The following is a 27,239-nucleotide window of genomic DNA, read 5'->3' as shown; positions in this document are numbered from 1 at the left end:
CAATAGTAGGTACTCCGAAGTTCCCCCCTTTCTCCACATCCACTCTACCGCCCCTCTAACGCCTTCAAGGGTATACATTATATGTACTGATACTTGTAATTGCCAGATGATGATACGCTGTATCGAAACCGGTCGCAAATATATTTTATTTTGTGAAACAGCGAAGTCTTTTCTTAACCTTTGTGCATCATGAAGGAGTTTCACCAAGTTACGCCAACCACCATCGCATTTTTCCCCTTTCCTTTTTGTAGCATGCCAAGAAAGAAACCCAAGTATGTGCCCAAAGGTATAAGGAAGTCATGGGACAAGGATAAAATGGAACAGGCTATTGTGGCAGTGCGAGAGAAGAAGATGGGAACCCTCAAAGCTGCTAAAGTATTCGGTGTACCACGAACAACTTTGCAATCCTTGAGTAAAAGAACTGACTTGACTCCCGTAAGTGCCTGTAACATTAAACTAGGTCGAACCAGTTATTTAGGGCCTGAGTTAGAAGAAGAGCTCGTTTCATACCTGCTAGTGATGGAAAAGTCATTTTTTGGTTGTACTCTGAAAGATTTAAAGCGCATTGCGTTTTCCTTGGCTGAGCGGAATGGAATTGAAAGTCCGTTCAAAAACGAGGAAGCAGGAAGGAGCTGGGTGGATCTTTTTCTTAACCGTCACAGTGATAGACTATCTCTTCGTAAACCATGCGGTACATCTTATGCTCGCGCTTTGGGATTCAATAAGGAGAATGTTGACCATTTTTTCAACTTGCTAGATGAGGCTTATGAAAAATATGGTTTCACAGGCGACCGCGTTTTCAATGTGGATGAAACCGGTCTTTCTATTGTCCAAAGCAAGAATCCCTATGTAATTTCAAGAAAAGGGAAAAAACAGATTGCTGCTCTAACATCTGCTGAAAGGGGAGCGACAATTACGATCATAAGCTGCATGAGCGCATCAGGAAATTTTGTCCCTCCCATGGTTATATTCCCCAGGACCAACATGACACAAACTCTAATGAAGAATGCCCCAATTGGAACAATAGGTCGAGCCCATCCTTCAGGATGGGTTCAAAGTAACCTTTTTGAAGAATGGATGAATCATTTCATTGACAGCGTAAAGACAACTTCTACTTCCCCGGTTGTCCTTATTTTAGATGGCCACTACAGCCATGTTCGCAATCCGGGTGCCATTGATCTTGCCAAAGCAAATAATGTCGTAATGATCTCACTCCCTCCTCACTCGACACACAAGCTCCAACCCCTCGACAAAACGTTCATGGGGCCCCTTAAAACATATTACAGTGAAGAAGCGAGACTTTACATGAAACGTACAGGACTTCCTGTCTCCCCGTACGAAGTTATGGAGCTTTTTAAAAATGCCTATCTTCGTGTTCAGACTGGTGCCATTGCTGCTAGTGGTTTCCGAGAATCCGGCATCTTTCCTATGAACAAAAGTATTTTCACCGATGCAGATTATCTTGAGGCTCAGCAAGATGCAGAAAAATCTTGCAGTTCAGAGCCATCAACTCTACCACAGAGGTTTAATCTCCATATTCGAGATGCAGAACAATCGAATATATCAACAGCTGTAAATACTGAAGTAGCTGTAGTTCCCTCCTCTCCTAATGCAGACAAGGAAGGAGTTCCATCCTCCTCTGATGGAAACCAGGCAGTTGCATCATCCACTCCTCATAGAGACCAGATAGCTCTCCCATCAACCTCTCACAAGAACCAAACATTCTCAACTACTTCGAAGCGTGTTTCCCCATTTGATATTGCTCCTATCAGCACTCTTAAAAAGAAAAAATCAAACCGAGGTCGAAAGTCAGCTAAAGCATCACTGGTTACTGGAACACCTTACCGTGAGGAGCTACAACGGTGCTTGGACCACTCCAAAGTGACGAAAAGAAAGCTTGTGTTTACTGCTGATGGGGTGGGAAAAAGGAAGAAAGAGCAAAAAAGTCAAATTTCAAAGAGCAAGAAGAAAAAAAAAATGTCCTCCTTCACCGAGTTCCTCCGACTCAGAGGATAAGAAACAGTCACCCCTGGATGACTCCGATTCGGAATTGGAGATACCACAACCCACCAAAACTACTCAACCAGATGATGCTTCCTGTCTGTTTTGCCAAGGATTGTTTTCCGAAGACAAAAATGGTGAAGAATGGGTACAATGTGTTACATGCCATGGGTGGGCTCACAATGAATGTGCTGGTTGCGAGAGAGATGTGTATAAATGTGATTTTTGTAAGTGAATTTACATTTTATGCTCATATTGTACTGTTTTTATGTGAATTTTACTGTCATTACTGTTTCTTATTAAGATTTTCGAAAAAATTAGGGGTAGCCCATATTTAGACCTCATTTTCAAAATGCAAGTTTTTGCAATTTTTTTTAAATATAGCATTTTTTTGTGAAACTGTGATTTTTTATTTCTGAAACTTTCCAGAATTGATGGATACGAGTGAAAGCTACGCCTCAATGTTTAAACTCCCCATATGTCCAAAAATGTGCCCACTATATTTAAAAATCAAAAGCTAGCCCATATTTGGACCTTCTCCTCTATTAATAACTTCAATATTAAAAATAAAGATAATACTACGCATAGTAATTGCTGTATGTAGTTTTTAATCCCAAATGTGAAAGGACCGTTCGCCTGACAAGCTCTTGTGCCCCCAGAAAAGAATCCTTTATCCGCTATTGGTTACGTTTATACAAAGCGCTTCCGGTCTGAAACAGGAGAGATAATGCAGTACCATATAGCCAATAAATCTTATAAAACGTCATGGAGTCGAGCAATAGTTTGGTCGCTTAGAAAGGCGCAGCGGCTGAGTAGATGCATACGCTACTCTCGGTTTATACAGGAAATTTGATCAAATAAGCCCTATAGTATATCGCTAGTGTAAAAATTCCACCAATATTTTGTTTATGCAAATCGCTGGGTCCGTTTAGAAACTACGGAGGAGAAATTATAGCTAAATATAAACATACCCAGGAGTTAAAAATAAAACACCCTTCTTTCAGGGTAAGAAATTGCTTATATATACAGCTTTCCCCAAAATGTTTCCCTTCTCACCAGTGTTTAATACAATAGCATCATAAATGAAGCGACAGAAGTCGGCATATCATCACTAATAATAGTTAACTGACTCATGAGCAATATCAGCTCACTATTAAAAGCACACAGAAAGGCCACATGATGCCGACAACGCATTGAGGAGGAAGATAGCTCGAGCCAACGGCACAGGAAGCTGCAAAAACGGACGGGGATGATGATTTGGTCGTCGTTATAGGGGGTGGGAGGCCAATGCAGAATGTTGGGGGTGGTGGGAGGTGTTGGAGGGGGTATTAAAGGATGAAAGGGAGAGGCGGATGTTGGAGCGAGGGGAGGAGGAGGCCTCTTTGGAGTGAGGGATATCAACTCGAGAGGGAAAGGGGGTGGGGGCGCAGATGCAGCGTTGCCAATATTTTTACGTCCCGTCAACGCGGGAACACGCGAGAGGAACTTCATCGAATCATCACTCCCGCGCGATGCAGATTTAGTAAGATGACTCGAAGCTTCGATCACCATTCTATCTATTGAGTCTATTTGAGATATTCTATCCGCCATATTAATGACAATTATGGCCTACCTACTATCCAATTGTAAAAACATATCTTAATAATTCCAGGTAGTTAACTGTGATTTTGTCATTTGGATTAACCAATCACTCCCCCTTCCATCAGTGTTATTTTCCTACATTATACCTTTAACTCTTTCTACCCCAGAGCCACTTTTGGGAGAATTCAAATATCAAGATTTTTCATTATGAAAACTTGAAAATTTTGCACTCAATCATGAATATCGTGGTAGCTAAATTATCAGTCATTACAATTAACACCACAAAATAAGTCGTAGTTTAGATATTTCCTGAATAGAGCAGAACGTTTATATATTTTTGGTGTTGCTTAGTAGCAACATTGGGTTATAATGAGTTAAAAATTTCACTTGCCTCTTAAAATATTTCGGTTCACTAGAATATACCCAACGTACCACAATCAGAAAATATATTTTAAAATATGTTTTGTGTACTTGATAATGGTGTAACAGCTGAAAAAGGTCAAAATTATTAGAAAAATATATACTGTGGAAGTATCAAAGTGTATGTTATTGCTAATGTGGAGCCCTTCCGCAATGTCAATACCGCAAGCTTCAAGTTTTGATTTAACTCTAGAGTACATGTTTAAACAAATATAAGTAACCTGGGCTTCATTCTCTGCAAATGCGCTATGGGGCAAGTAACTAATATTTAAGTGATTAATTAAATCAATACCATCTAAAGGTAAGTTTACAAGAATATATACAAGCTTCCTCTCAGTATTCCATCCAATTTATGTGCTGTTATCATTATAGTACTCTACCGATTAAGGTAGGTTTCCATGGAGTACTAAACAAGTGATCTGGGAGCCTCCCTTTCCTTTCAGCACTGCCTTCTTCAATTCACTGCAAGACCTACCCCCTTTCAATATATCTAAAAATCCCATTCTTTTCCTTTCCCTCCCTCGTTTCCCTAACATTCTACCCTCGAACACCATTTTCAACATCCCCTCCCCGCTAAGTATTCGCTCCATCCATACATTCTATCTCCTCCGTACCTCATCTAAAAGCTGCCTCTCCTCGCCAACCATTTCCAGTACTTCGTCGTTCCTTTTCCTCTCCGTCCATTTCACCTTCTCCATTCTTTTCCATACCAACATCTCGAATGCCTCCAGTCTCCTCTCGTCATCTTTCCTCAGTGTCCACGTTTCCGCACCGAAGAGAGCTACACTCCAGATCAAACTCTTCACTAACCTTTTCTTTAAACTCTTAGATAACGATTTAGATTTTCTTACCCAGCGGAAACCCGAGAAAAGTTTGCTCTTTGAGGAGCTGTCCTTGGTTTCAAACGTGGTGACTACTAAACAGGCTGTTCGATGAAGTCGTCGTGACGAAGCAACAAAGCGGGTTGAACACTTTTGGGCCGTTCCTTTATAGTATTACACTTGATTGTCCGTTGAGGGTTTTAAATAGATTCATTAACTCAAATTCTCAAACATTCCCCTGATTACAATCTTCTATTCCTTCGAATTTTTCACACTTTTATTTAGACTTTTTCATAAGACCTTTGAAGATATACAAAATTCCCCCATCAACCAATGCCCAAGAAATATTTTAACAAAGAATCAGGATCGATTGAAAAGAAGACAGTCGACTAACTGGTGATTAATATGTAGGATGAGATCCTGAGAGAACTAATTTCCGCGTTGGTATCACTGCAAGGAACGACGACACATTTTAAGAACAGAATAAGACGAGAGAAAATTTTTCCCAGCCGCTAGCAAAGGTATTTGCGTATTGTTCACGATTGCATTGAGTCTGCATCTCTGAGAAACTAATACAGCTCGCCCAGTTAATTATCCTTCAACTTGAACAAACAAACTGTTCCCAATTAATTCATGCCCCGTTCCAGTTCTGAAGACAACTAAGCATCTATCAATTTCCTTTGTTTCACTAACAAGCTAAATGATAGCTTGTAAGAGCTGCTGAATTATTTGCATCCTTAAGAAACGAGGATAATGGGCTGAGAAGCAAGATTTAGAATACGCACAAAGTATTTGGAAATCCAACTAGCCGGAGGGGATAAAATATCGACTTAAAAGCTAGCACAGAATAAAGGCTGTTAAATCTTGATAATATGATCAAATTCTCCCTGCATATTGCGGCATATTGGCTGTAAATGTTTGTCAAAGAGTTACCTTTGTCATACAGAGAGAAAAATTAATAACTCTTGCATTAATCTAATATTTGCGGATGGGTTTACATGGCATGTTATAATCCTCAACCAGTCTCCTTTCCACCATGGATATCCTTCTGAAACCAGCATTAGGCTACGTTATTTTTCATTCTGCCAATAATTATTTTCCTCTCACTTCCTCCCTTGATCAACTTCTTTACCTCCGTAGCTGTTTTCTGTATCCCTTACACAATCAGTAAACACTACATCCACATCTTAAATTATTTAAATTTCCCATTTAATCTTATTACAAAGGGGCTGCTTTATGATATAAAGATTTTTTTTATGTACTTAAATGTCAATGAAAATATTCTTGAAAATTCAATACGAGAACAGTTCAATCAAGTGACAGGAGACAAATGCTTGCAGGTAAAATTAATAAGCCGAGATAAGCAGCCTCTTAGCTGTAGTTCTGGAGTTCGACCTTTATGAAGCTATGGTTAGGGCTAAATTGCTAAGCCCTGACTGAGCACGGGTATTATCATCAATCGCTTAAGTATACGAGGCATCTTTCGCCAGAATTCTTGTGTTCGCTATTCTATTTACTTTTACGCATTCTATGTTTTCCTCTCTGTTATTTATTAGCCCAATGCGTCTCATTCCCCGTTTTAACATTATATTCCCTCGTAATTGTTTTCGGTATTACCTGGCGCTTTCCAATATTTCCTCTGAAAATAAGTTCTGTAGAATTCAACACTTTTTTAAATGTAAAATACTAATTACGTATGTTTTTGAAGAATACACTGGAATCCTCTTGGTTCTTTAATATTTCAATTCATAACCCTAAGAGTATATACACAACTTCGTAGTTTACAAAATTATGGGTAGAGGTGATTTAAATTTAAAAAGGGGAAAAATTCATAATTGGAAAATTCATAATATTACATTATTATCCCAATTAATAACTTTTCCCATGAAAACAGCCTCCATTAAACCCCAGTGCTGAGTTCTGGGCGATCCCGTCACAGCCTCTATCTTAAGTAGCCATCTGTGTTCCTTACTCTTGAGCATATGGTCAAGATCTTAGACCATATAATCTACTGAACTTAAGTTTATATGGTCTAAGGCAGGGATTCCCAAACTTTATTGTACCACGCCCCCCCCGCTACACATATTAGCTTTCCATTTTGCAATACCCGATTTCCACGGTGCCGTACATACCAACTCCTACTTGTACAAGTACTTGTACTCGTACAAGTATGTGCCTACTTGATACGGTGAGTAGGTAGATTTTTTAGTTCACTGTTGAATGCGGTAACGCAGAATGGAAATATTCAATAATTGTACGTCTGATCTGAGGGAATTATTTTTGTAATTTTTTTATTTATTTCATTTGGGTGTCACGCCCCCCCTGGTCTTTCTCCACGCCCCCCCCCCCCCAGGGGGGCGCGCCCCCCAGTTTGGGAACCCCTGATCTAAGGTCAAGATGGCTGGCCTAAGATGACTGGTCTAAGGTCAAGATGACAGAAGGATGGTTGGAGGGATGGGCTTCGCATTAGACGAACTTCCAGGACAAATTGAGCATCAGGTCATTATAATTTTCACATAAAGCTCACAATGCATGTCAGTTTGAAACAGTCAGTAATCCTATTCCACGCTTTGGAGCATATAAAACTGATTTATTGTCTACAGCCAAATTCAAATTAGAGTGAGGGGGCAGGTTTTTCATAACAATCAACGCACCCATGAGCGCAGCCTCAGCTTCAGCATAAATGGGCAATTGATGCTTAAAAAGAATTATCTGTTCTATCTTAAACATTGGACAAATCTTGAAAAGGAGATGCGAAAGAGTAAGCATTGTACTAAACAACAAATTGTGCGCACTTGCGAGTTCTTCGAAAAATACCCTTCTCCCAATGGATCCAAACGTCGACTGCTAGGGTCAGTCGGATTTCTTCTGGATAAACACGAGAGTTCTGCATCTCCTCGCTTTTTCTCAAAGCTCTTCCTTGAATATTAGATGATCGATACCACCTGATCTTCAGCGTAACTCTGTGTGACGGCTTTTCAAACGTTTCGCATCATTTCTTTCAATACCTCTTTTATCGCTCGTGTCTCACGGCTGAGGAGGAGAATACTCCAGATGCGTGCGCGGATAATATGCCTCAACACTTGCCAAGAGGGGAGGGAGGGTGAGGAGTGGATGAGGGAGGGGTGAGAGGGGTTAGGGGCAAATTGGAGTTGGAACGGCTGAGTGAGTATCGCGAGATTTCGCTGAAAGATGAAGTCGAGAGAGAGAGAAAACGAAGAGTTGCCGCGAAGTCATGATAAGGATACCAACGCTTCACAGCACAGAAAGCTTACCCATCCCTTACACACACCAGGGAGTTGTGTACACCTTTTGGGCGGCCATTTTGGTGACGATACAAAAAAGCAATCTGCCATTGACCGGCGACAAGATTAACAAAATAATGAAGGACTGACTTCGCTAAGTTCGAGAAAGAAATAGAAAATACCTTAAACGGGAACAATTAAAGACGTCAACTGATCGATCCTCAATTTCCAATAGCTAAAATCGATGCCGATTTAAAAAAAAGCTTACGAAGTAATGGACGCAAAACTCCAATTCATTTCTACCCCTTTCAAGAGGATGTGAGATAATGGGAAATCCGTCGTCGCAACACTGACGGCAGAACTTTTACCAGTTATTTCAGCAACCTTTCAACACAAAAAGTTTCACAATCACGAATAGACGGTGTGTTCAATTAGATACAAAGCATACCAGTACATAAAAGTTTCCTAAGCTAAAACTACATCTTTCTCCTTAACGGTCATAATTTTAGATTACATGTAAAATCCTTCCTCTCGCATGCATCAATGACTTCATTTGTATGGTATACCAACTGGTAGCACATCAGAGAATTTTACCCAATTTTAAGACGAGGTTGAGTTTTATTTCAGCATATTCATCTTTATAATTAAGTTAAATATTTCTCTGGTGAGATGGACGTTGACAAATTTTCGAATGGATTGCTTCAAAAACAAATAAATTACTCCAGCATCAATCCCTAGCTGTGCATGAGAAATTATCGATGAAATATTTCATTTCATCCTAATCATGCAAGTGCGCTTTTGTTTGATACACACAGCTCATGCTCTACAGATAGAAAATTCAATTTCCAACCGTCAAACTGATGGCAACGCCTTCCTAGAAAGCACTAACATTTCCTGTTCACAGGAGATGGAATTCGCGACGAAATCCCGGCTAGGCCAAATGATTTTTGTCATGGCGAATTTCATCCGTGGTGTATATGACTTTGAATTCGTACGAGTGACAGCGTACAAATTTAGTTGCTCCATGCAGGGCTTTGAAAAACATCGTTCGCGGAATCAAGACAAAACCGGGTTAATTCTACGACAGTGGCTTAGTAAACACTACCTCTATCCCCTGTGCCATAGTATGGACTTGATATCACCTTGTTCGGTTAACCCAGACTGAGATTCGCCTTCGAAGAAGGTGACTTGGTGATGTAACTGGTTGCATATCTGACCGGCAATAGGGAAACACTGGTTCGGATCCCGACTATATCAATTGGGATCCGGTGCAGAAAGACTTAATCCGCGAACTGAATAAAATACAAAGGAAGGCTGCGCGTTTCGTCAAAAACTGCGAACTGTAAACGGCTGGTGTCCTAACACCCCCCGCCACACGCCTTTTAGGCGGCTTGCGGGGTAATATGTAGATGTAGATGTAGAATTGTTTCATGTTTCATGAAATGTTTCATGGCTAATTTCATCTTTAGTGAATATAACTTTTCACTCGAGCGCGTGACTGCCTAAAATGATACTTGTTTTACGCAGTGCTTTGACAAATATTTTATTGATATCTCAACTATATTCTCCAACCTCGATAATACTGCCCAAGAAAAGCTACCGAAGCGTGTGGCGTCCAGCTTTCAAACCAAGATTTCCCCTTCCATGATTATAAGACAATTTTGTTTTCCACTCCCATGAAAACACAAGCGAGTTCAGCCTTCTTGTGATTGATCCTTGCGCGAGGAGCGGAGAATTTGGAGAAAAATCATGGTTTGCTGGCCAAAGAGACTTGGAAACACGGAAGTGTGCATCGGCGAACGATAACCATTAAGTGACAGCCATCGATTTTCGGAGGCACACGACCCGTGCGTGGTGGAGTGATTGATTGGTTGTTTGTCCACGGCGGCAGAGCCTAGCCGTGCCACCCAGGCACACGGCACGGGACACGCGGGCCCCCAAAAGTTTGGTCGGTTTCCAAGGCGAATACGGTCGAAAGAACTCCCCTGGATTTAGAGAGTGGTATAGCAGTCGCGCTGGTTACAGACAAGGTTGAATGCCATACGTTGAATACCATTATTATTCAAGTATTTTTTGCGATTAAGGTATGTTTCCAAGGAGTATTTAAGAATAATTCATGCAGTATCCCGATCGTTCATGAATGTCCTGTCTCTTCAATTCACAATTAGGCCTCCTCCCTTTCACTATATCTAAAAATCCTACTCTCTTTCTTCCCCACCCTCGTTTACCCAACATTATACCATCTAACAGTCTCCTCTGTAACTCATTTATAAGCAGCCCCTCCTCACCCACCATGTCCAGTACTTTGTCGCTTCTCCACTTCATTTTGGGGCGAACGAAATGACTCAAGCATAAAATAAATATCAATTGATCAAGCCGAAAGAATGATATTATTAAATAATTTCATTTTGGATTAATTTTGATTGAATGCACGACCGTAATTCATATATGTATACTTTCCCAAAAGGCATTCGAAGGCATGGACAGAGAGATTCAATTTGGAGAGTCAGAATCAAGAACGGGTATGGTTGCGTCAATGCCAACGGCGTCGCGGCTGATAACCGGCAGAAATAAATGGATTCCGAGAAAAAGGGCGCCGAAGCTGACAAAACAGGCAATGATATCGATTATTACAACCAGAATACCGTAAATTGACCACAGGGCGGAGTGTTGTGCGAGTGCTACGCAGTGAAGCGACTTCCAGCGAAAGGTCCCGTTGATCGCCAACCGCGAAATCTCTCACATCCGATTAGTTTTACGAGAGCGATCTTTCATTTTCGCCCGGATGAAAAGGAAACCGGAGCCGTACGCTCCGAATAAAAATCACAAGAGACGCTGAAATTGCGCAAGACGGAGCAAAATTGGAACGGGAACAGTTAAGCCGCAGGCATTGTGGTTTCGAACCATGTCGCAATGATTTTACCTCTCTGTGCTCTCCCAATCAACACATGAAAACTGGCGGATGTCAAATGCAATCACTTTACCTTGCACTATCTACTTTGGCTTAAAAAACAGTCGGGGTTGAAAAGAACTTCCTAGGACATTGTTAATACATTAATCAGATCATAGATATGAGATCAAATATCAGATCATATAAATAAAATATGACATATAGACTGTAGAAGAGACAGATTCAGAATGTCTTTTTTTCCACGATCAATAAGAGATTTTAACGGCAGCGATAGAACTCATAAGTAGATTATATGACTTGTAGTGTAGCCTACAACCTATGTAAAACTTAATGTGTGTTTCTTAATTTTATTATTATTTCTAACAGCATATGGTAGTATATAATTGGTTAGTATGCGTGACGTTTTTTGGACCGTGTGGTGTGCATGTGGGAGTCCATTGCATGCTGGTGATTGATCACCCCCTGCCAAACACCGTAGAGGTAGCTCGCAGGGTATTATGTAGATGTAATTTCCAACTCTCAATGATCACGGCGTTTTCTTACAACTTACTCTACGATATTTTCATTCTTATTATTGTTTCGGCTTGTTTCAATGCTTAAAAGTTACCTTCAGGTACACTACTGCAGGAAGAATATTCAACCAACAAGTTTTATATGCACATAAATCACATTCTAAAAGGAGCACATTCACCTCATTAACAGTTTCAATATTGAGCCAGCCAATATACGACCTACAATTTCATATCACACATATCTAATAGGGAGGATTTGAATTGACTAAAACCTTAAGAAACTATGATTATTGAATAACCTTAACTATTTTAAATACTAACCAAATCGGATTTAACCAATCCCACTCCTTCAATGAAACATCTTCCAATTCCTGCTTTGTATTTTGTACGGTGAAAATTTAAATCAGTCCAGAGTACATCGGAGAAGCGTAGAAACTAATCGAAATAAGACTTGCAGGAAGCACGAAAATGTAACTCACCATCTAAAAAACATGGCTGGCCCACTTACTCACGCCTGTTAACGTTTTGGATAAAGTTGTCTGTAATTATCTATTATACCATGCATCAGTTACTTGCCTCGGACATTAAAAGATGACGCTTAAAAAGCATTGAAATACGCCGAAATCTAGAATATGAATTAGCTGTACCTACGTAACTAGATCTCTACTAAGCATTGTAGGAACAAGTGGCTTAGTTATTTTTTCATGGCGAACTTCATCCGTTGGTGTACTTATTAGATATCTACTAAGCTGAAAGAGATTTATCAACTCTTTCCTAGGAAGTTTTTTTTAAATCCTGATTCGTTCCACAAAGTCGAAGTGGTGTCACAGAAAGTAATTGAACGTGGCATCCCTGTGCTGACCAAGAGGGCATGAGAGGTGAAATCACTTCATTTGTTTTCTGTTTCTCTCGATAACCTATAAAATCGTGTTACGGGTTTAAATTAAACCATTTTACCGCTTCCCTGAGAATAATAACAAATAATTTTTTTAGTTGACGACACAACATGGCACATAAATTATGCCACACAGATATGATCATTGCCAAGCATTACCCCGCTGATTAACAAGGATAATTAAGAAACTTTTCAGGGGGCAGTAAAAAATTTGATTAATTACGACAGAGAGAGAGGGAGAGAGGGAGAAATAATCAAAGTAAAGCTGAGTTTTCTCTTAAGAGACCTTCTTGAAGTTCGAGGCTCGTAAAATCAATACAGAATCAAAATCGTAAAAGGATGTATTAGACAGTGGCGCCGACTCCATGGGGCCTGAAGGGGCCCGGGCCCCCTAAAAAATTCGTTACGGGTGTGAGGAAAAAATGTGTCAGTCTTGTCAATTTTCACTGGAATGTTCAGATACCGAGATTCGAGTTATTAGGGTTCTAATGTTGATCATATGAGTCTTCTAAAACGCTTAAAAACTGCAAACTCGCTACTTACAAAATTTCCCTGGGCAAGGTCCCCGGTTTGGGCCCCCCCTAATATTTTTTTATGGTCGGCATCCCTGGTATAAGATAGGATATTATTAGAGGATAAATAGTTAAATTCTGAGTAAGATCGCGATGTTGACATAAATTAGTTGAATATCGATATGCAATGCTACTGATATGCCCCAGGAGATTGTATAATAGGGTAGTTTCCTTCATCAAAGAAAACGAAAGGCATTGATTGCGATTCGTTACCCACCATTACTGTATTCATAATACACAAATTATTTGGTTTTTGAAATACCGGTTTAGACGAATGGCAAGGGTCAAATTTTATCCTCATTTGAAAAAGGCCAGATTGGCGCCCATGCGATTCCACTCCGCATGACGTCACAGGGACCTAGTTTCTACACGAGAGGATAGGAGTTATACATCGTCTGAGGTTACCAATGCATGCATGAGGCACAGAGCTCAGGGAAACATGTCTTAATAATCACCTATTAAAACTGGCTAAGTTCGGAAAGTTTTCTTCGTTTGATAAGGTATTAATAAACCTTTTTTAAGCCACGCGCTACCATTCAGCAAGGTACTCAGCTATCCGCTAGCATCCTGCGACGTATCAGCGCTAAGCCTCGCCTCAAGGTCACCTCACCGGGCGGGAGGGGGAACCAGAAATACGACGTACGGAGATATTTCCCGGCATTCATACTTAAGCGTCGCGTTTTCGCGCGCTTGAAAATTTTCACTTTTCATTTAATCGCGAAAAATAGATGTTGTCATTTAAAAATCTAAAATCGTGAAATACGTACTCCAGGAGTAATAATCTTTCGATTAAAGCAATAAAAAAATAATAGGAAACCACCCTATTTCAACCTCAGGTACCGCACTATGTAAGCTTGCACCCGTTAGTGCATAATACGATTTGACAGATTTCGTCGTCGGAGGTTCGTATGAGGTGGAGTGACCGCGAGGAGGTTTTCGCGGTCGCTCGAGACGCTCGTTTTCATTTTTTCCCCCACGCGACCAGCGCTATCTCTGCCCAACTCTTTCGCCGCCGTTATAACCCGCCCAACCTCCACGAGTCGACCGCATGACGTAACCCTTCATATTTCTCCCGCTCTCTTACCTGGACAAGCGAGCATCGCGAGGTCGTACCACGCGTAAGAATTTGCGTGAGGCGCGTGCCACGAAATTAACGACAGAGAAAGAGACACCGCGACGACATTCCGACACGAAATTAAAGAGCACGGTGAATTCGCGGCAACTATCAAGGGTTGTCACGTTTCACGCAGAGAATGCGGAACAGGAGTTTCTAAGGTAAGAAAAAATGGCAGAACATTTTTAAAAGTCTGATAATTGGAGCCCGATGACACTCTGAAGATTAAATGGATGGATGGAATGAGAAACGAAGTGGTCTGAACAAGTATACCTACTTTCTGGTGTATAAAAGTAAGAAAGCAGAGTTTGAGTAGATTCTATCGACCAAACAAAGCAACCAATTCTAATGCAACTCCTGTAAAAGTATTCTACTGATTAAGATAGGTTTTTACGGTGTGTTTAAGAAGTATTCTGCCAGTCTCCCCATTGGAAGGCACTATCCCAAGGGAAACACCGATTAATAGAGAAACATTTTAGAGGACAGTACAAAATTTCATTTATGAAGACAGAGAGAGAAATAATATAGGTGAGCAGAGTTTCCTCCAAAAAGCCCTTATTGCAGTTCGAGACTCGTAAAACCATTTGAGTGACATTACATAAAAAATGATGCAATTTGAATATTAAATACCGGGGTCAGATTGTAATGTTTATATTGATTAGTTCAGATTTATTGTCTTTAAAGCTTTCATGATTACCTTCCAGTCACACATAGCTCGTTAGCTACAACATTAAGATGAGCGTAGATAAATACTGCCGGACGTCACACTTTAAAACCACTTAATTACTACAACAGATAGACACTCAAGAGGCTAAGTGCTAGAGAATCGGAGGCTAAGCCCTAGGTTTAGATTGTTCGAACAAATAAGAAAAGATATCTTTCACAGCGACGCAGAGTACATAATATTAGAACCCCGCCATATTTTCAGGTCCGACAGAAGCGATAAATTGAGACAGATATCGCCTTGCGGGGTAGTATGTTAATGGATTGGGGAATGTTTTCGCGGCTGGGGACGGAACTTAAGTAAGTACAATAAAAAAATTAGTTATAATAGAGACGTATTTTTTCCCATGTAGATACGAAATAAAAAATGCAGCATATAAGTTAAGTTTATCCAGCGTATACTGATCCATTAGCGAACGAGGTGAAGGGCCTTCAGCTGACGAATCTGGACTCTTAAGCTGGGCTAAGAAGAATGCTGTAGATGCCGGTTGTTTTTTTGCGAGAGGTACGAGAAGAATGGTTCACGGATGCGGAGCAGACAAAAGAAAGAGAAACGAGCGACTTGGCGGACTTGTGGAGCGAAAGGCGAGAGGAGAGGGAAGAAGCAATTACGGGAGACCACCTACTCGGGGAACGCGGAAGTTTATGCAGACTACGATCACACTCGGAGGTGAAATGATAACAGTCAGCCGAGAAGCTACCACGCTGCCCCATCAAATGCAATTGAGAGGAGGACAGCTTTGGTAAAGGCAGTGACGAATCTATGATAGGGACAAGGGGGGCCAAATGGGTGGACCTGGAGGATAACCTCACAGCAGTACATCTACATCTACATAATACCCTGCGAGATACCTCTAAGGTGTTTGGCAGGGGGTGATCAATCACCAGCAAGCAATTGGACTCCCACATGCACACCACACGGACCAAGAAACGCCACGCATACCCACAAATTATACAACCAAATGATGTTAGAAATAATAAAAATTCAGAAACATGTATTAAGTTTTACATTAGTTAGTAGGCTACACTACAAGTCATCTAATCTATTTGTAAGTTCTAACGCTGCCGTTACAATGTCTTATTGATCGCGGGAAGAAGATATTCTGAATCTGTCTGTTCTATTGTCTATCTCTCTTATTTTATTTATATGGTCTGATCTTCCGTAGTGTGTTGGCGTTCGTAAGATATGGCTAAATTCGTTAGAAAAGACACTGCTCTTGAATTTATCTAAAAGCTCTACACGATCATATCATTTTGCTCCGTTCCATGAATTCGACATGGTCTATTCTTTCTCCTCATATACTCTTTCTTCCCGTACCCGCTTACCCATCATCGTTCCCCCATTTACGCTTGTCAGCACACTCTCTTCTCTAAAGGCCGTTTTAAACGGGGCACGAAATTGCGCAGGTTAGAGCTGCATTTATTTCTAAAATGGCGTGGAATTGCGCGAATGCATGAACGAAATTAGATCAGGGGCTATTATGCCGTCTCGAATCCACGCATTCTCGCATGTGTTCTAGCAATTCGCACGATTTACAATCCGATTTACACGACGCAATTTTGATTGCGCCTTGGAACGTACGTCAGATTGCACAATTCCGTGTACCGAGTAAAACGGCCTTTAGAATAAGATGCATCCAAATTTCGAATCGTTACAGTACAACAGGTTGGCACGTTTCCACAAAATATGTAAAATTATCAGCAGTTTCGAAAAATTTCGAATCAACTTGAAGTCGTGGTGCTCTGTAGAGCTTTGGCTCGGATTTCACGGAAAAATATTCTAGTATCAGTCAAATCAGCGGCTAAAAGTCTGTTTACCTTCAGTATTTGCAAATATACTTGAATTTAGCCGAAATTTATTTCGAAGACATACGGAGAAGACTGAGTAAGCGGGTAAAATCGTGAAATAGATACCCGTCCAAATTTTTATACACAGGCCTTCCAAAAAACCTTCATTTACCGGTATAAAAATACTAATTACAGCAATCATTAAGTAGAATTGTACCATGTTATGGGACTTGCACGCAATTTTCACAAGAGGCAACAGTGAATGAATTCAATAGGCAATTCCTAGGAGGCAAATACGCATTTTCATTCGTGAACGAAATTAAAGACGCCGAGAAGCAATTACGCCAATGCTTCCATTGCGGGTACGGGCAAAGAGCCCTTATCTTTTCAGACGCCCGAAAAGCAGGCGGACTGTTGCAATCACCATGTCGGAGCATCATAATTGCTCCCTGTAAGCACTTTAATTCCGGAGTGATTACGAAACCAAATGACTCATTGGTTAATTTGCTCCGCACCGAGGTATATTTCAGAGTATAATTGCAGGAAGAACCAGAGCAGAATTAAGTGAATTGGAGATTACTTACGCCGAGTGCAAGGCACAAAGGCTCGAGGAGGCCTCATTAAGGCTAAGCACGGAGCAAGGTACCCACCAACTTAAAGACAATAAATTGAGTGAGGGTTTGGTGGGCTTGGTAGTGGCAAGAATATCTGTGAACTCATCGAGGTACCGATGTTCGAATCTCGATGGACGAAGACATTTTTTAGAGTAAATATAACTCTTAACTACATTTCTGAAGGGAGATATACGAAAAATGGCTTGTATTTGATTAATAACATTGACTTGAATCGCGACACAGATTCATCCGAGAATGAAGAGGTACACTAAGTTCAGCACTCGACAAGTAAAAAGTAGACCGTCACTGACACGTTAAAAAGTTATTTACAACTAGGATGAAATTCATCATGAAAAAATATTTTGGGTTCGCCGAGATTTAAGCCCGTAACAATCAATTGCAGGTCAGGTTAAATCATTGCTACCAATTACACCAACAAGCTGTCTTCCTCCAAGGCGATAGGACTTTGATGAGCGCTAGGCGGACTTAAGGCCGTTTTACATAGAGCACGTAATTGCGCATGAAAGAACTATATTTTTCCTCAGTATGGCGTGGAGGTAGCGAATGCACTTAAGAAATTAGAGCAAGGGATATTCTGCCATCTCACGTGTTCAAACAATTCAACGCCATACACGACGCAATTTTGACTACGCCTTCATACAATTAATTTCAATTTCAATTAATTTATTATCGTGGGCCATTTGGCCCATGAAATAATTTTTAAGTGCACAACTATTCAGTAAAAGTCATTTGACAGAGGTACAAAGAAAAGAAATACTACAGCAAGACTCAGTAAATGCAAAAAATAGAGAAAAAAATGAAAAAGACAAAATATAAACCTATACAAGTATATACCTACATTTGCATTCCGAATGCGGATACCCGGCTGTCTAGGCACATGACATTTCCAGACGTATTACATAAAATGGAAACAGTGTCACTAATTATTCTACGGAAAATATTCAGGTGTAGCAGAAAAACGTAGCACGAATAGAAAATTATATCATGAATACAGAAAATATTCTCCCCTCATAAAATCAGTACTCAATCACATCAGCATGGTAAGTTACACTGGGAATTGCCATGATTATCATGAAACGACTTATGGGGGAAGGTTGCCTAAATCGCACCAATTTTGGAAAAAATCGAAATAACTCAAAAATAAGTGATGCAGTATAAGTTTTTAATGTTTCTTAACATGAGAAGGAGTGTTTACTCCTCTCACAATTTTTGAGGACAGTCAATTTCAAGTTAAACACATGTAAAAAAATTCTATTTCAAACCTCTGCAAACAGTGCGATTTAGGCAACCCGTTTCCCAAATCGCACCACTGGAGGCCAAGATTAGGAAATGATGTTTCAACGGCAATAAGAGGCAGAGACGAAGTTATTTAAGGTTATTTTTAGATCCCTCAACAGATCAAACATGTGCATTAAAATACCCGTCACATAAGGAACGAAAAAATTTAAACAAGTCATATCTCTGACATTACCTAATAATTGATGTAGTTATTTGCTTGATAAAAAATCTGCAATTATTAAAACAAAATCAACAAGTCTTTTGTAGAAGTGTTTATGCTTTAGAATAGTCTTTTCACGGCAGCTTTTTTAAGACTTCTTACTTACATCGCACATGTACAGAGATACAAGTGGTGCGATTTGGGAGCGACCGCCATTTTTTATGAAATCATTTCCACTGCCTAAACACGTGATCATACCACGCTGTTATTAGCACTAAACGAAAAACAACAGACTCCAAAATATGATATGTAGCTAAATCTATGTAAATAAAACTAATTTGTTTTCAACATCCTTGTAAAAATACGAAAGAAATGGCAGAAGAAAAACTTCTTATTACTTATTACCTACGCACCTCACATGTCACTACACTGGTGGACACAGTTGAAGTGTGATGCAAGAAGTTTCATATGCAGAGGATCGGGTTGGTGTGGTGGCTAGAGTGTTGGCTTCCCACCCGGCGGGCTCGGGTTCAAATCCCGGCAGTGGCAGAGAATTTTCAGAGACAGCCCGATCCCTGCTTGGATGTTGTGTGGAGGACATTTCAAGCGCAACACTCCGTCCGTCGGATGGGACGTTAAGCCGTGGTCCCCTTGGCGCTTTTCGTTAAGAGCAGGCTAACGCCGACGCCGGGTTTCTCTCCACCCTTCCTTCCACAACCTTCACTCATGGCGCAAATGACCTCAGCTGTCGGTCGCCTCCTCCAAATACCATATCACTTTCATATGCACCCAATTTCATAGCATATATATCGAATAAATTGGTTTATAGGATGGTGGTGCGATTTGGGAAGCGGTGCGATTTAGGCAACTCTCCACTATGCTTTAGTCTCAAATACACGTTAGATTGTGCAAGTACGAGTGTAAAACGGCCTTTGTAATGTATAATATTTTGTTAATGGCTACCCCCCCACGGCTACACGACTATTGAGGTGGATTGCGGAGAGGTATGCAGATGTAGTCCCCTTGAATGGAGGCCTCGAAATGGCGTGGAGAGAGCGGGCGAGAGAAATCTGACGGCCGAGTATTAAAGTCATCGGACAAACGCACCCGCCAATGCGATGGAAACCCATAAAACGGACAAATGGCAATCGGCGAAACCAAATTACTTTCTCCCATCCATCCCTCACGGACGAAATGAGGCTTCGGCCGGCGGCGGAGAGGTTGGGTTGCAAGCGAGGCGGAAAAGCAGGGCTCGGTGTGGGTTCGGCCGGAGGGGGTCCGCCGCTCGAGCGTAAAAAAAAACGAAAATACCTTCGAGCTAGTCGCGTCCAAACATCTCCGCCGGATTTATTACGGAGAAAATTTGATTGGAGACGCCCCTCCGAACATGCAAATCGTAAATGCGCACCGAATTCACACGCTGCAAGACGAACGCCGATTTTTAAACAAAAAAATCGCAAAAAAATGGGGGCAACCGCAAAAAAGAGCATCCGTTAAATTCATAATACGAAAAATAGTTATTTTTCACAAATAATGTCAGTAATCATAGAACTAATAAGTCGTACCTTGAGATTCCGTAGAACGTCAAATTAGTACTTTCCCCGAAATTAAATCGAAATTTGAGGCTTCTACGTGGTGGAAGGGCTCCATATTATCAATAACAGTCACTTTGTCACTTCCACAAAAAATTGTATTTTATGACCGGTTTCGTCTGTTACATGATTATCAAATACAGAAAATATTTTTATAATAGATATATTCTGTATTTGATAATGGTTCAACAGCCGAAACCGGTCATAAAATAGTCATTTTTTGTGGAAGTGATAAAGTATCTGCTATTGATAAGTAGTAATTTCCACAGCAAAATACAACCTTTGAAACCAAAATACAAAAATTAAATGTAAAAACTTTGCAATTCTACATTTATAAATACTGTACGGGCTAGATTTCGACGTGGCGCGTAATCATCTGGTGCATTTGTATCAAAGACAGAGAATAAATAGTCACACACAAATTAATTTTTTTTTATTCTAAAAAACACAACGATCTGCGGTGTGGGTTTAGGGGTGGGAGATGGGTATTTCCAGGGGCGAGGTTTGGCCAAGGAGGTAGGGAATAAGTTAAAGAGAAGCCTAGTTGGTATAATATGAAATTTATGTGGAAATACAAAGTTTTTTACATTTCGAGAGTATGTACTGTCAATTCCATGAAGTCATGGCCGAGACAACGGAAAATAAAATCGCTTCCCAAAAATCATCATTGATTTTGGTTCGCACTGGCGTCAGCTATCAACGGTTAAAATTTCGTGACCATTTTTCTCCACCCAGTAGAAAAATTTCATAATGTCTGCCAATAAATATCAATGAAATTAAATTTTAGCATTATGCAAATAATATATTCAGTTGATAAATGAAATTCATGGTTTTTCAATGCATGCGGTCGACAGTCAAAATATAATTATAGGCAACCAGCACTACACCGAAGCCCCCCCCCCCCAAATCCCCGAAGAAAATTTCTCCCTTTGTGCTGCCCGGTATGGAACTCTGGACCCTTCGATGAGCCATCCGGCGCTCCACTGACCCACAATGCATTCCGAATGAATTAATTACGAGTAAATACAAAGTTTTCACAGAGAATGTCAACAGGCAGTTGGTACGCCATTCAACCGTGTAAACGAAAATACCTCACGGCTAGTCGCGTCAAACATCTACTCCGGAAGAGGTGTCTGCAGATATACGATAGAAAAAATTTTATTGGAGACGACCCTCCCAACATGAAAATTGAAAATATGCATGCTATTTTCTCATTGTAGCAAGAGCCGGTTTTCACCCAAAAGATTGGTAGTAAAATATCATACCACAAGTGTCTCCCTTATATCCTTAGCAAAAAAACGCTGTACACTCTCACGAACATTTTAATCAATTCCGCAGAGCGGAATATATATTTGATAGATAAACAATGGTATATTTAGATATAACTACCCAGTTACCTAGCCCGTAAGTTGGTTTGATAGGTGAGGGAAGAGGTCATCTCAGACCAAGCCTCGGGTGAACAATTTTTCAGTCGTTCAGGATTGAGGGTCCCCTATGCTCTCCCTGAGGGCCACCTCTTATTTCGAGGAATTGTGTTATGTTGCTCAGCCATAGATATATGCACGAGATTTGAACCAAGGACCCTTCGATATACAACCCAAGGCTCTAACAACTTGGCTACCTGGCTCCCTCCTCTAAATATTCGTAAAATATAGGTAAAAATTCAATTTTTTATAATGATATCAAGACGAGGAAGCTAGCCGTTCACCGTGAAAACGAAAATCCCTAAGGCTAGTCGAGTCCGCAATCTCCTGCGGAAGAAGGGTCTCCGGAAATATGACGGAATAAATTGATTTGAGGCAACCCTCCGCATATGCAAATCGCAAATAAGGTCCACTTTTACCCACCGTAAGACGAGCACCCCTTACGCCCTTAGCAAGGTTAAAATGGATTCTCACCTATTACAATAATACTGTAGATTATTTTACTAGTATTTTACAGATTTAAGTAGGCTCGCATAGAAAATTTAAGAATCACTCTTGCCTGTATCCCTTCCCATGTTGAGTTATCATCTTCAGAATGGCAATAGGCGGATTATTTTTTCATAGTAATGGTGAACCCAGTTCTATCCGGCGTTATACAACATTCCTCCCACTATCACGGTTTTATAAAATCACCTCCACTTTGCTTTAACATCATTCTTATTATTACTCCTCGTTAATAACGTAAAACAATATGATTTCTCATACACTATGTCAGCATTGTCAAGTTGATCGCATGTACCTGAATATGCCAAATAAATGTGAATCTAATAGCCATCAGGTGACAGATTATCCATGAAAAAGCGCAAAGTTTGTTTTACAAATAATTCTGACTACGTCCGCGAAATGAGGACTGATACTTTGAAGTATAATTATTTAGATTTTTAATTGAAAATTGCGGAAAATACGATTAGACGACCAAACGAGAGAATTAGCTACGATTTTGCAGGGGCATTTCAACTCGTGATGCGGTAGCGGCAAAAAGTACTCCAGCAGAAAAGTACACCACCGGTTATTATCCAGACATTATTTTGGGGATTTTGAAAAAAAGCGTTTGAAAAGGAATCTCGGTAGGTTCACGAGTATTGGTAATAAAAGATGTTTATGAGCAACTAAGACTTTTTTCACAGTGTCCGGCGATATCTGGTGGAAATGTTTTATATCCATGAGAATAAAATAAAATGGTAAACTTCCACACAATTTTATTTAATTTAAACCGGGTATTGGCAAAATCGGGTTTGTATTTGACACGTAGTGTCAAAACCATTTTATTTTATTCTCATGGATACTGCTCTGCTGCTGTCAACGTCCAAGCCTCGCTTCCATAGAGAAACATACTCCATATGTAGCATCTGATGAATTGTTTCCTTACTTCTATGCTGGTATTTTCAGCTGTAAGAAGATTATTCTTTTTGAAGAGGGCTTTCTACAAAAAGAAGAATCTTCTTACAGCTGAAAATACCAGCATAGAAGTAAGGAAACAATTCATCAGATGCTACATATGGAGTATGTTTCTCTATGGAAGCGAGGCTTGGACGTTGACAGCAGCAGAGAAGTCAAGAGCATTCGAAATGTGGTGCTACAGAAGAATGATGAAAATAAAATGGATTGACCGTGTGAGTAACCAGGAAGTGCTAAGGAGAGTAGGAGAAAAGAGAAGCCTCCTAAAAACATTAAGCAGAAGAAGGGACAACTTAGTTGGCCACATTTTGAGGCACGATGGTCTGATGAAGACAATCGTTGAAGGACAAGTGGAAGGGAAAAAGGGCAAGGGACGGCCCCGAATGAGTTATATAGGACAGGTTATAAAGGATGTAAAAGAGAATAAATATGTAGCTATGAAGAGATTAGCGGATAGGAGAGAGAAATGGAGAGCTGCGTCAAACCAATCTTAGGATTGTTGACCAATGATGATGATGATGACGACTTTTTTGCTTACTCCATAAATTTTGCATCAGATTTTGATAGAGAGAACAAAGTATAGTTAATTAATAAGCAATGGCATTGGTTAGTGAGAACGCAACTCCAGCAAAACAACTTGCAGTAATCCCCCCAGGCATCCACGCTCAAAATCCCCATTTCGGCAAATATTCGTTTCATTTTGCCACTTATCAAGAAAAATACGCACAGAGTGATCCTAGTTGGAAGCGTGGTAAATTCCTAGCCCACCAAACCGACGGTTGCGGGTTCGAGTCCCACCTGAGTAAGCAATACCCTGTCCACGACATGGGTGCTTATGTTTGTTAATTAAAGAATACCCTCCGTCGTATAGGGCCACAGGGGTGCTATTCGAAGGGAAAAAGACGTAAGTACCTACAATCATGAACAAATAAAAAACGTGAACAGAGTACTCACTAGAAAAGGATGTCGTTGGCATGCCTCCTCTCGTAGCGGACACGATGGCACAGAGATCGCAGCGCCGCAGAATCCCTAAGCGGCAGAGCAGGACAACTCAAACCCCTGAGACCAACAAATATCGCCTGAAGATCCTGTGAGGAAAAGAAGAGAATAAAGATTAGGATCAAGCCAATATTTCGCGAGGACAAAGGCTTACAAAGAAATGCAGGCACGACTATCACAAAATGTTTTCATTAACGCTACAAATAAATATCGTCCCACTTTCATTCCATCCACTCAAGCGACAAAAACTGAATTCACATCTATTTTACTGGAGACAATCGGAAAAACCAAAAAATGTATACATGTAATTCAGTGATAATTCTTTTAAATGAAAATAGCAGAGAAACAAACACATATAATACATGTACTGCATTTAGCCATGTACAGAAGGAGGTAGTCTTTTTCCTATACGGGAAGTAAAAAAGATAGCAAATTTTTAAAAAAATTGTCCACCAAATCAAAATATTCAGTCTAATTAGTAATAATGGTGGGTAAGGTGAGGCAGCTTCTACATGAGATACGGAGGAGACAGAAGTCATGGATGTAGCGAGAACTTAACGGGATTGGGATGTTGAAAGAAATGTTGGCGAGTAGAAAGTTGGGTAAACAAAGGAGAGAAAGGAAAAGAACAGGATTTTCAGACAGAATCTAAGGGAATAGGGAATTTATTATCAATAGAAGATTCCGTTCTGAAAAATCCTCTCCCAACTGATATTGATCCGTTTTCATCATCAATTAAACTTTTTTATTGACTCATTAATCTCTTATTTTATTTAACGAATACTGACAATATAACTTGCAAAAAACTGAGGTTGTGGTCACAGTATTCGGTTTGTTGTTTAGATACTCATTGATTTGAAATTTTAATAAGCTAATTCGTTCAACTTTTACTTGTTATAAGTGCACTTTAAATTGGAAGTCTTGCTGTATGCGTTCCATTTTATTTAAAATAAAAAAATAGAAGAGGGAGGTCCATGGAGGGAGGAGACTGCCAGAATACATGTGAAATACTCCCGTAGAGTACTTTAATGATAACTTAGTCATAGATGGAAGAAGGAACAAAATAAAATCAAACAAAAAAACAAATAGCTGAGAGAGATCATCCTCGCTCGAAAGTATTTTTCTCCGTTAACGGAACTCACTCTTGTGCGCGCCGCCGTTATTTTTTTACGACCCCGGTTTAGCTTTGGAATGTGACCCCCTCCCATTCCATTCGCCCTCCGTCTTCGAACACCGCAACGAGAGTGTCGTTTTCATCGGCAAACTCACTCTCAACCGTAGATGTAGGCACACAAACACACAGAAACGGGAGAGGGCATTACAAGAGAGACCCACTTTCACATTTACCTCTAATAACATTTTCTTTGGTGTCATCCACGAAAATTGCATTTTTATTCATGACGCTGTAGCATTTGGAACAACTTTTGACGACCTCCCCACCCCACTTTCCCGGCTTCTGATTCGAATTTCACTTTCTCCACTCTGCCGCTATTGCTAACGGTTTGCTTCCACACATTATTTTCCAGCCATATCCAAGTTGACAGAGAATATGACCCTCGACTGGATCAGGATGGTAAAACATAGACGATTTAATAATATATTTAGCGAAAAATGCCATATTTACAACCTCCATATTTATATCTCAGACTACACCCTCAAATGAAAATGTTTCCTAATGTACAATATTACAGCTGGAGGAAAACATTTCGACGATAATTTCTTCTGCTGACCGTGGAATCCAAGATGAAGCAACGGAGCGATGAAAGGCGCATAAAGTAGTGCCTACTCATCTAGCATTGTTAAGCAAACTCGATTGTTTCAGGCTTAACTTTGTGAAAATCCATTGTTAGCAATAAAAAGTTATGATACTTTTTCACACAATTTATTTAAGACGACCGGTTTCGTCGCATAGGCGAGATCTTCAGGTACAGAAATCGTTATTTTTATAGTTATTTTGTTGTTTATTTGGTTGCTATTGCGCGTTGGTAGGGGAGGGTTGCGTTGGGGTTGGAGCGTTACTCGACTTCAGGGAAATTTCCAAAAGAGGGGGATTGTTGACAAAAATATTCTCATTTGCTAAAACTCCATTCCTGATGTACTTCCTAATCTCCAACTCCTCCAAGCAGTCCATCCTTCTTCCCTTTTTCTCAAGGTGGAGAATTTCCGGAACAAAATCGCTCCTGTGGTCACTCTCCCATAGGTGTTGCGCGAAATGCGATTATCTATCTCCCCGTCTCTTATATGTATTGTTAAGCAAGCTCATTCATATAAAATGAACTAGCTAATGGTCACTAAAATTAAACTTGATAAATTATAGAAAACCTACAAATATATAATAAAACGATAACAATGCTTTTAAATATGTTACCTAACATAATACCGGTCACACCGGCCTCAGTAGCAGTGGGGTAAAGTCCTCGCCAGCCAAATCGAAGGTCGCGGGTTCGAGTCCCACCTGGGTGGTTGTCCCTATCCCAGGTATGGGAGATTGAGATCGTCCTACGTTACAGCTCGTTATATTGTTCCGATGTTAAGGCAATGAATGCGTTGTTTTCGTAGAGGTGAGATTAGATAGAAATTCAACAGTAAATCTTTTAATCGCCATCTTTTTCACACTAATTGCATAGTTGGCCTAATAAATGATTTCTCAATCATATCGGAACTTCACGCTCTTGACATGGAGGGGCGTTCGACGGGTCGAAAGAAAAAAAAATGGAAAAAAATTCAAACGAAACGCGCCGGCTGCTATCGATGATGCACTTTGGGATTTTTTAAGTATTTTTTCGCCAGACGCCGTCGCCGGGAGAGCTCTTAAATCACTTCGCCCTCTGGCTCGGGGAATAACAAAGCGGGGGAATGGCGAGATGACATTAACATCGTCCAGAGAGGATATACGTATATAAGGGAGTAGTGCGGAGGAAGCGAGAAGAGCTTGCTTTGCCGCTTCGATTGGAAACCGTTACTCATCGATGACGAACGATTCAGACGAAGAATCGGAAACGGCCGAAATAATCCACGATTCTGATCATCGCAGTGAATCAGTGCCTTTTTATGCACGTGCCTGAATATTTTGGTTCATATCACAATTATGGCTCGTTGTTTTCGCTGGA

The 27,239-nt window shown here is 40.4% G+C and overlaps 1 protein-coding gene across 5 annotated transcripts in view; it reads right to left on the bottom strand.

The window, feature by feature from the left end:
* Positions 1–27,239, bottom strand: part of LOC124160239 (rap guanine nucleotide exchange factor 2) — a 942,071-nt gene that overhangs the window by 747,028 nt on the left and 167,804 nt on the right. For all 5 annotated transcript variants that reach the window (XR_006865120.1, XR_006865123.1, XR_006865122.1 and 2 more), the window contains exon 2: positions 24,085–24,218. Coding sequence is in view for 1 of the 5 variants with exons in the window: in XM_046536052.1 (XP_046392008.1) it covers positions 24,085–24,218 (134 nt within the window). In the remaining 4 variants the exon portion in view is untranslated. The remainder of the gene's footprint in view (positions 1–24,084; positions 24,219–27,239) is intronic.

The sequence above is a fragment of the Ischnura elegans genome, chromosome 6, assembly GCF_921293095.1.
Source record: "Ischnura elegans chromosome 6, ioIscEleg1.1, whole genome shotgun sequence".
Taxonomy (NCBI): domain Eukaryota; kingdom Metazoa; phylum Arthropoda; class Insecta; order Odonata; family Coenagrionidae; genus Ischnura; species Ischnura elegans.
This window is presented reverse-complemented; position numbering and strand designations above follow the sequence as displayed.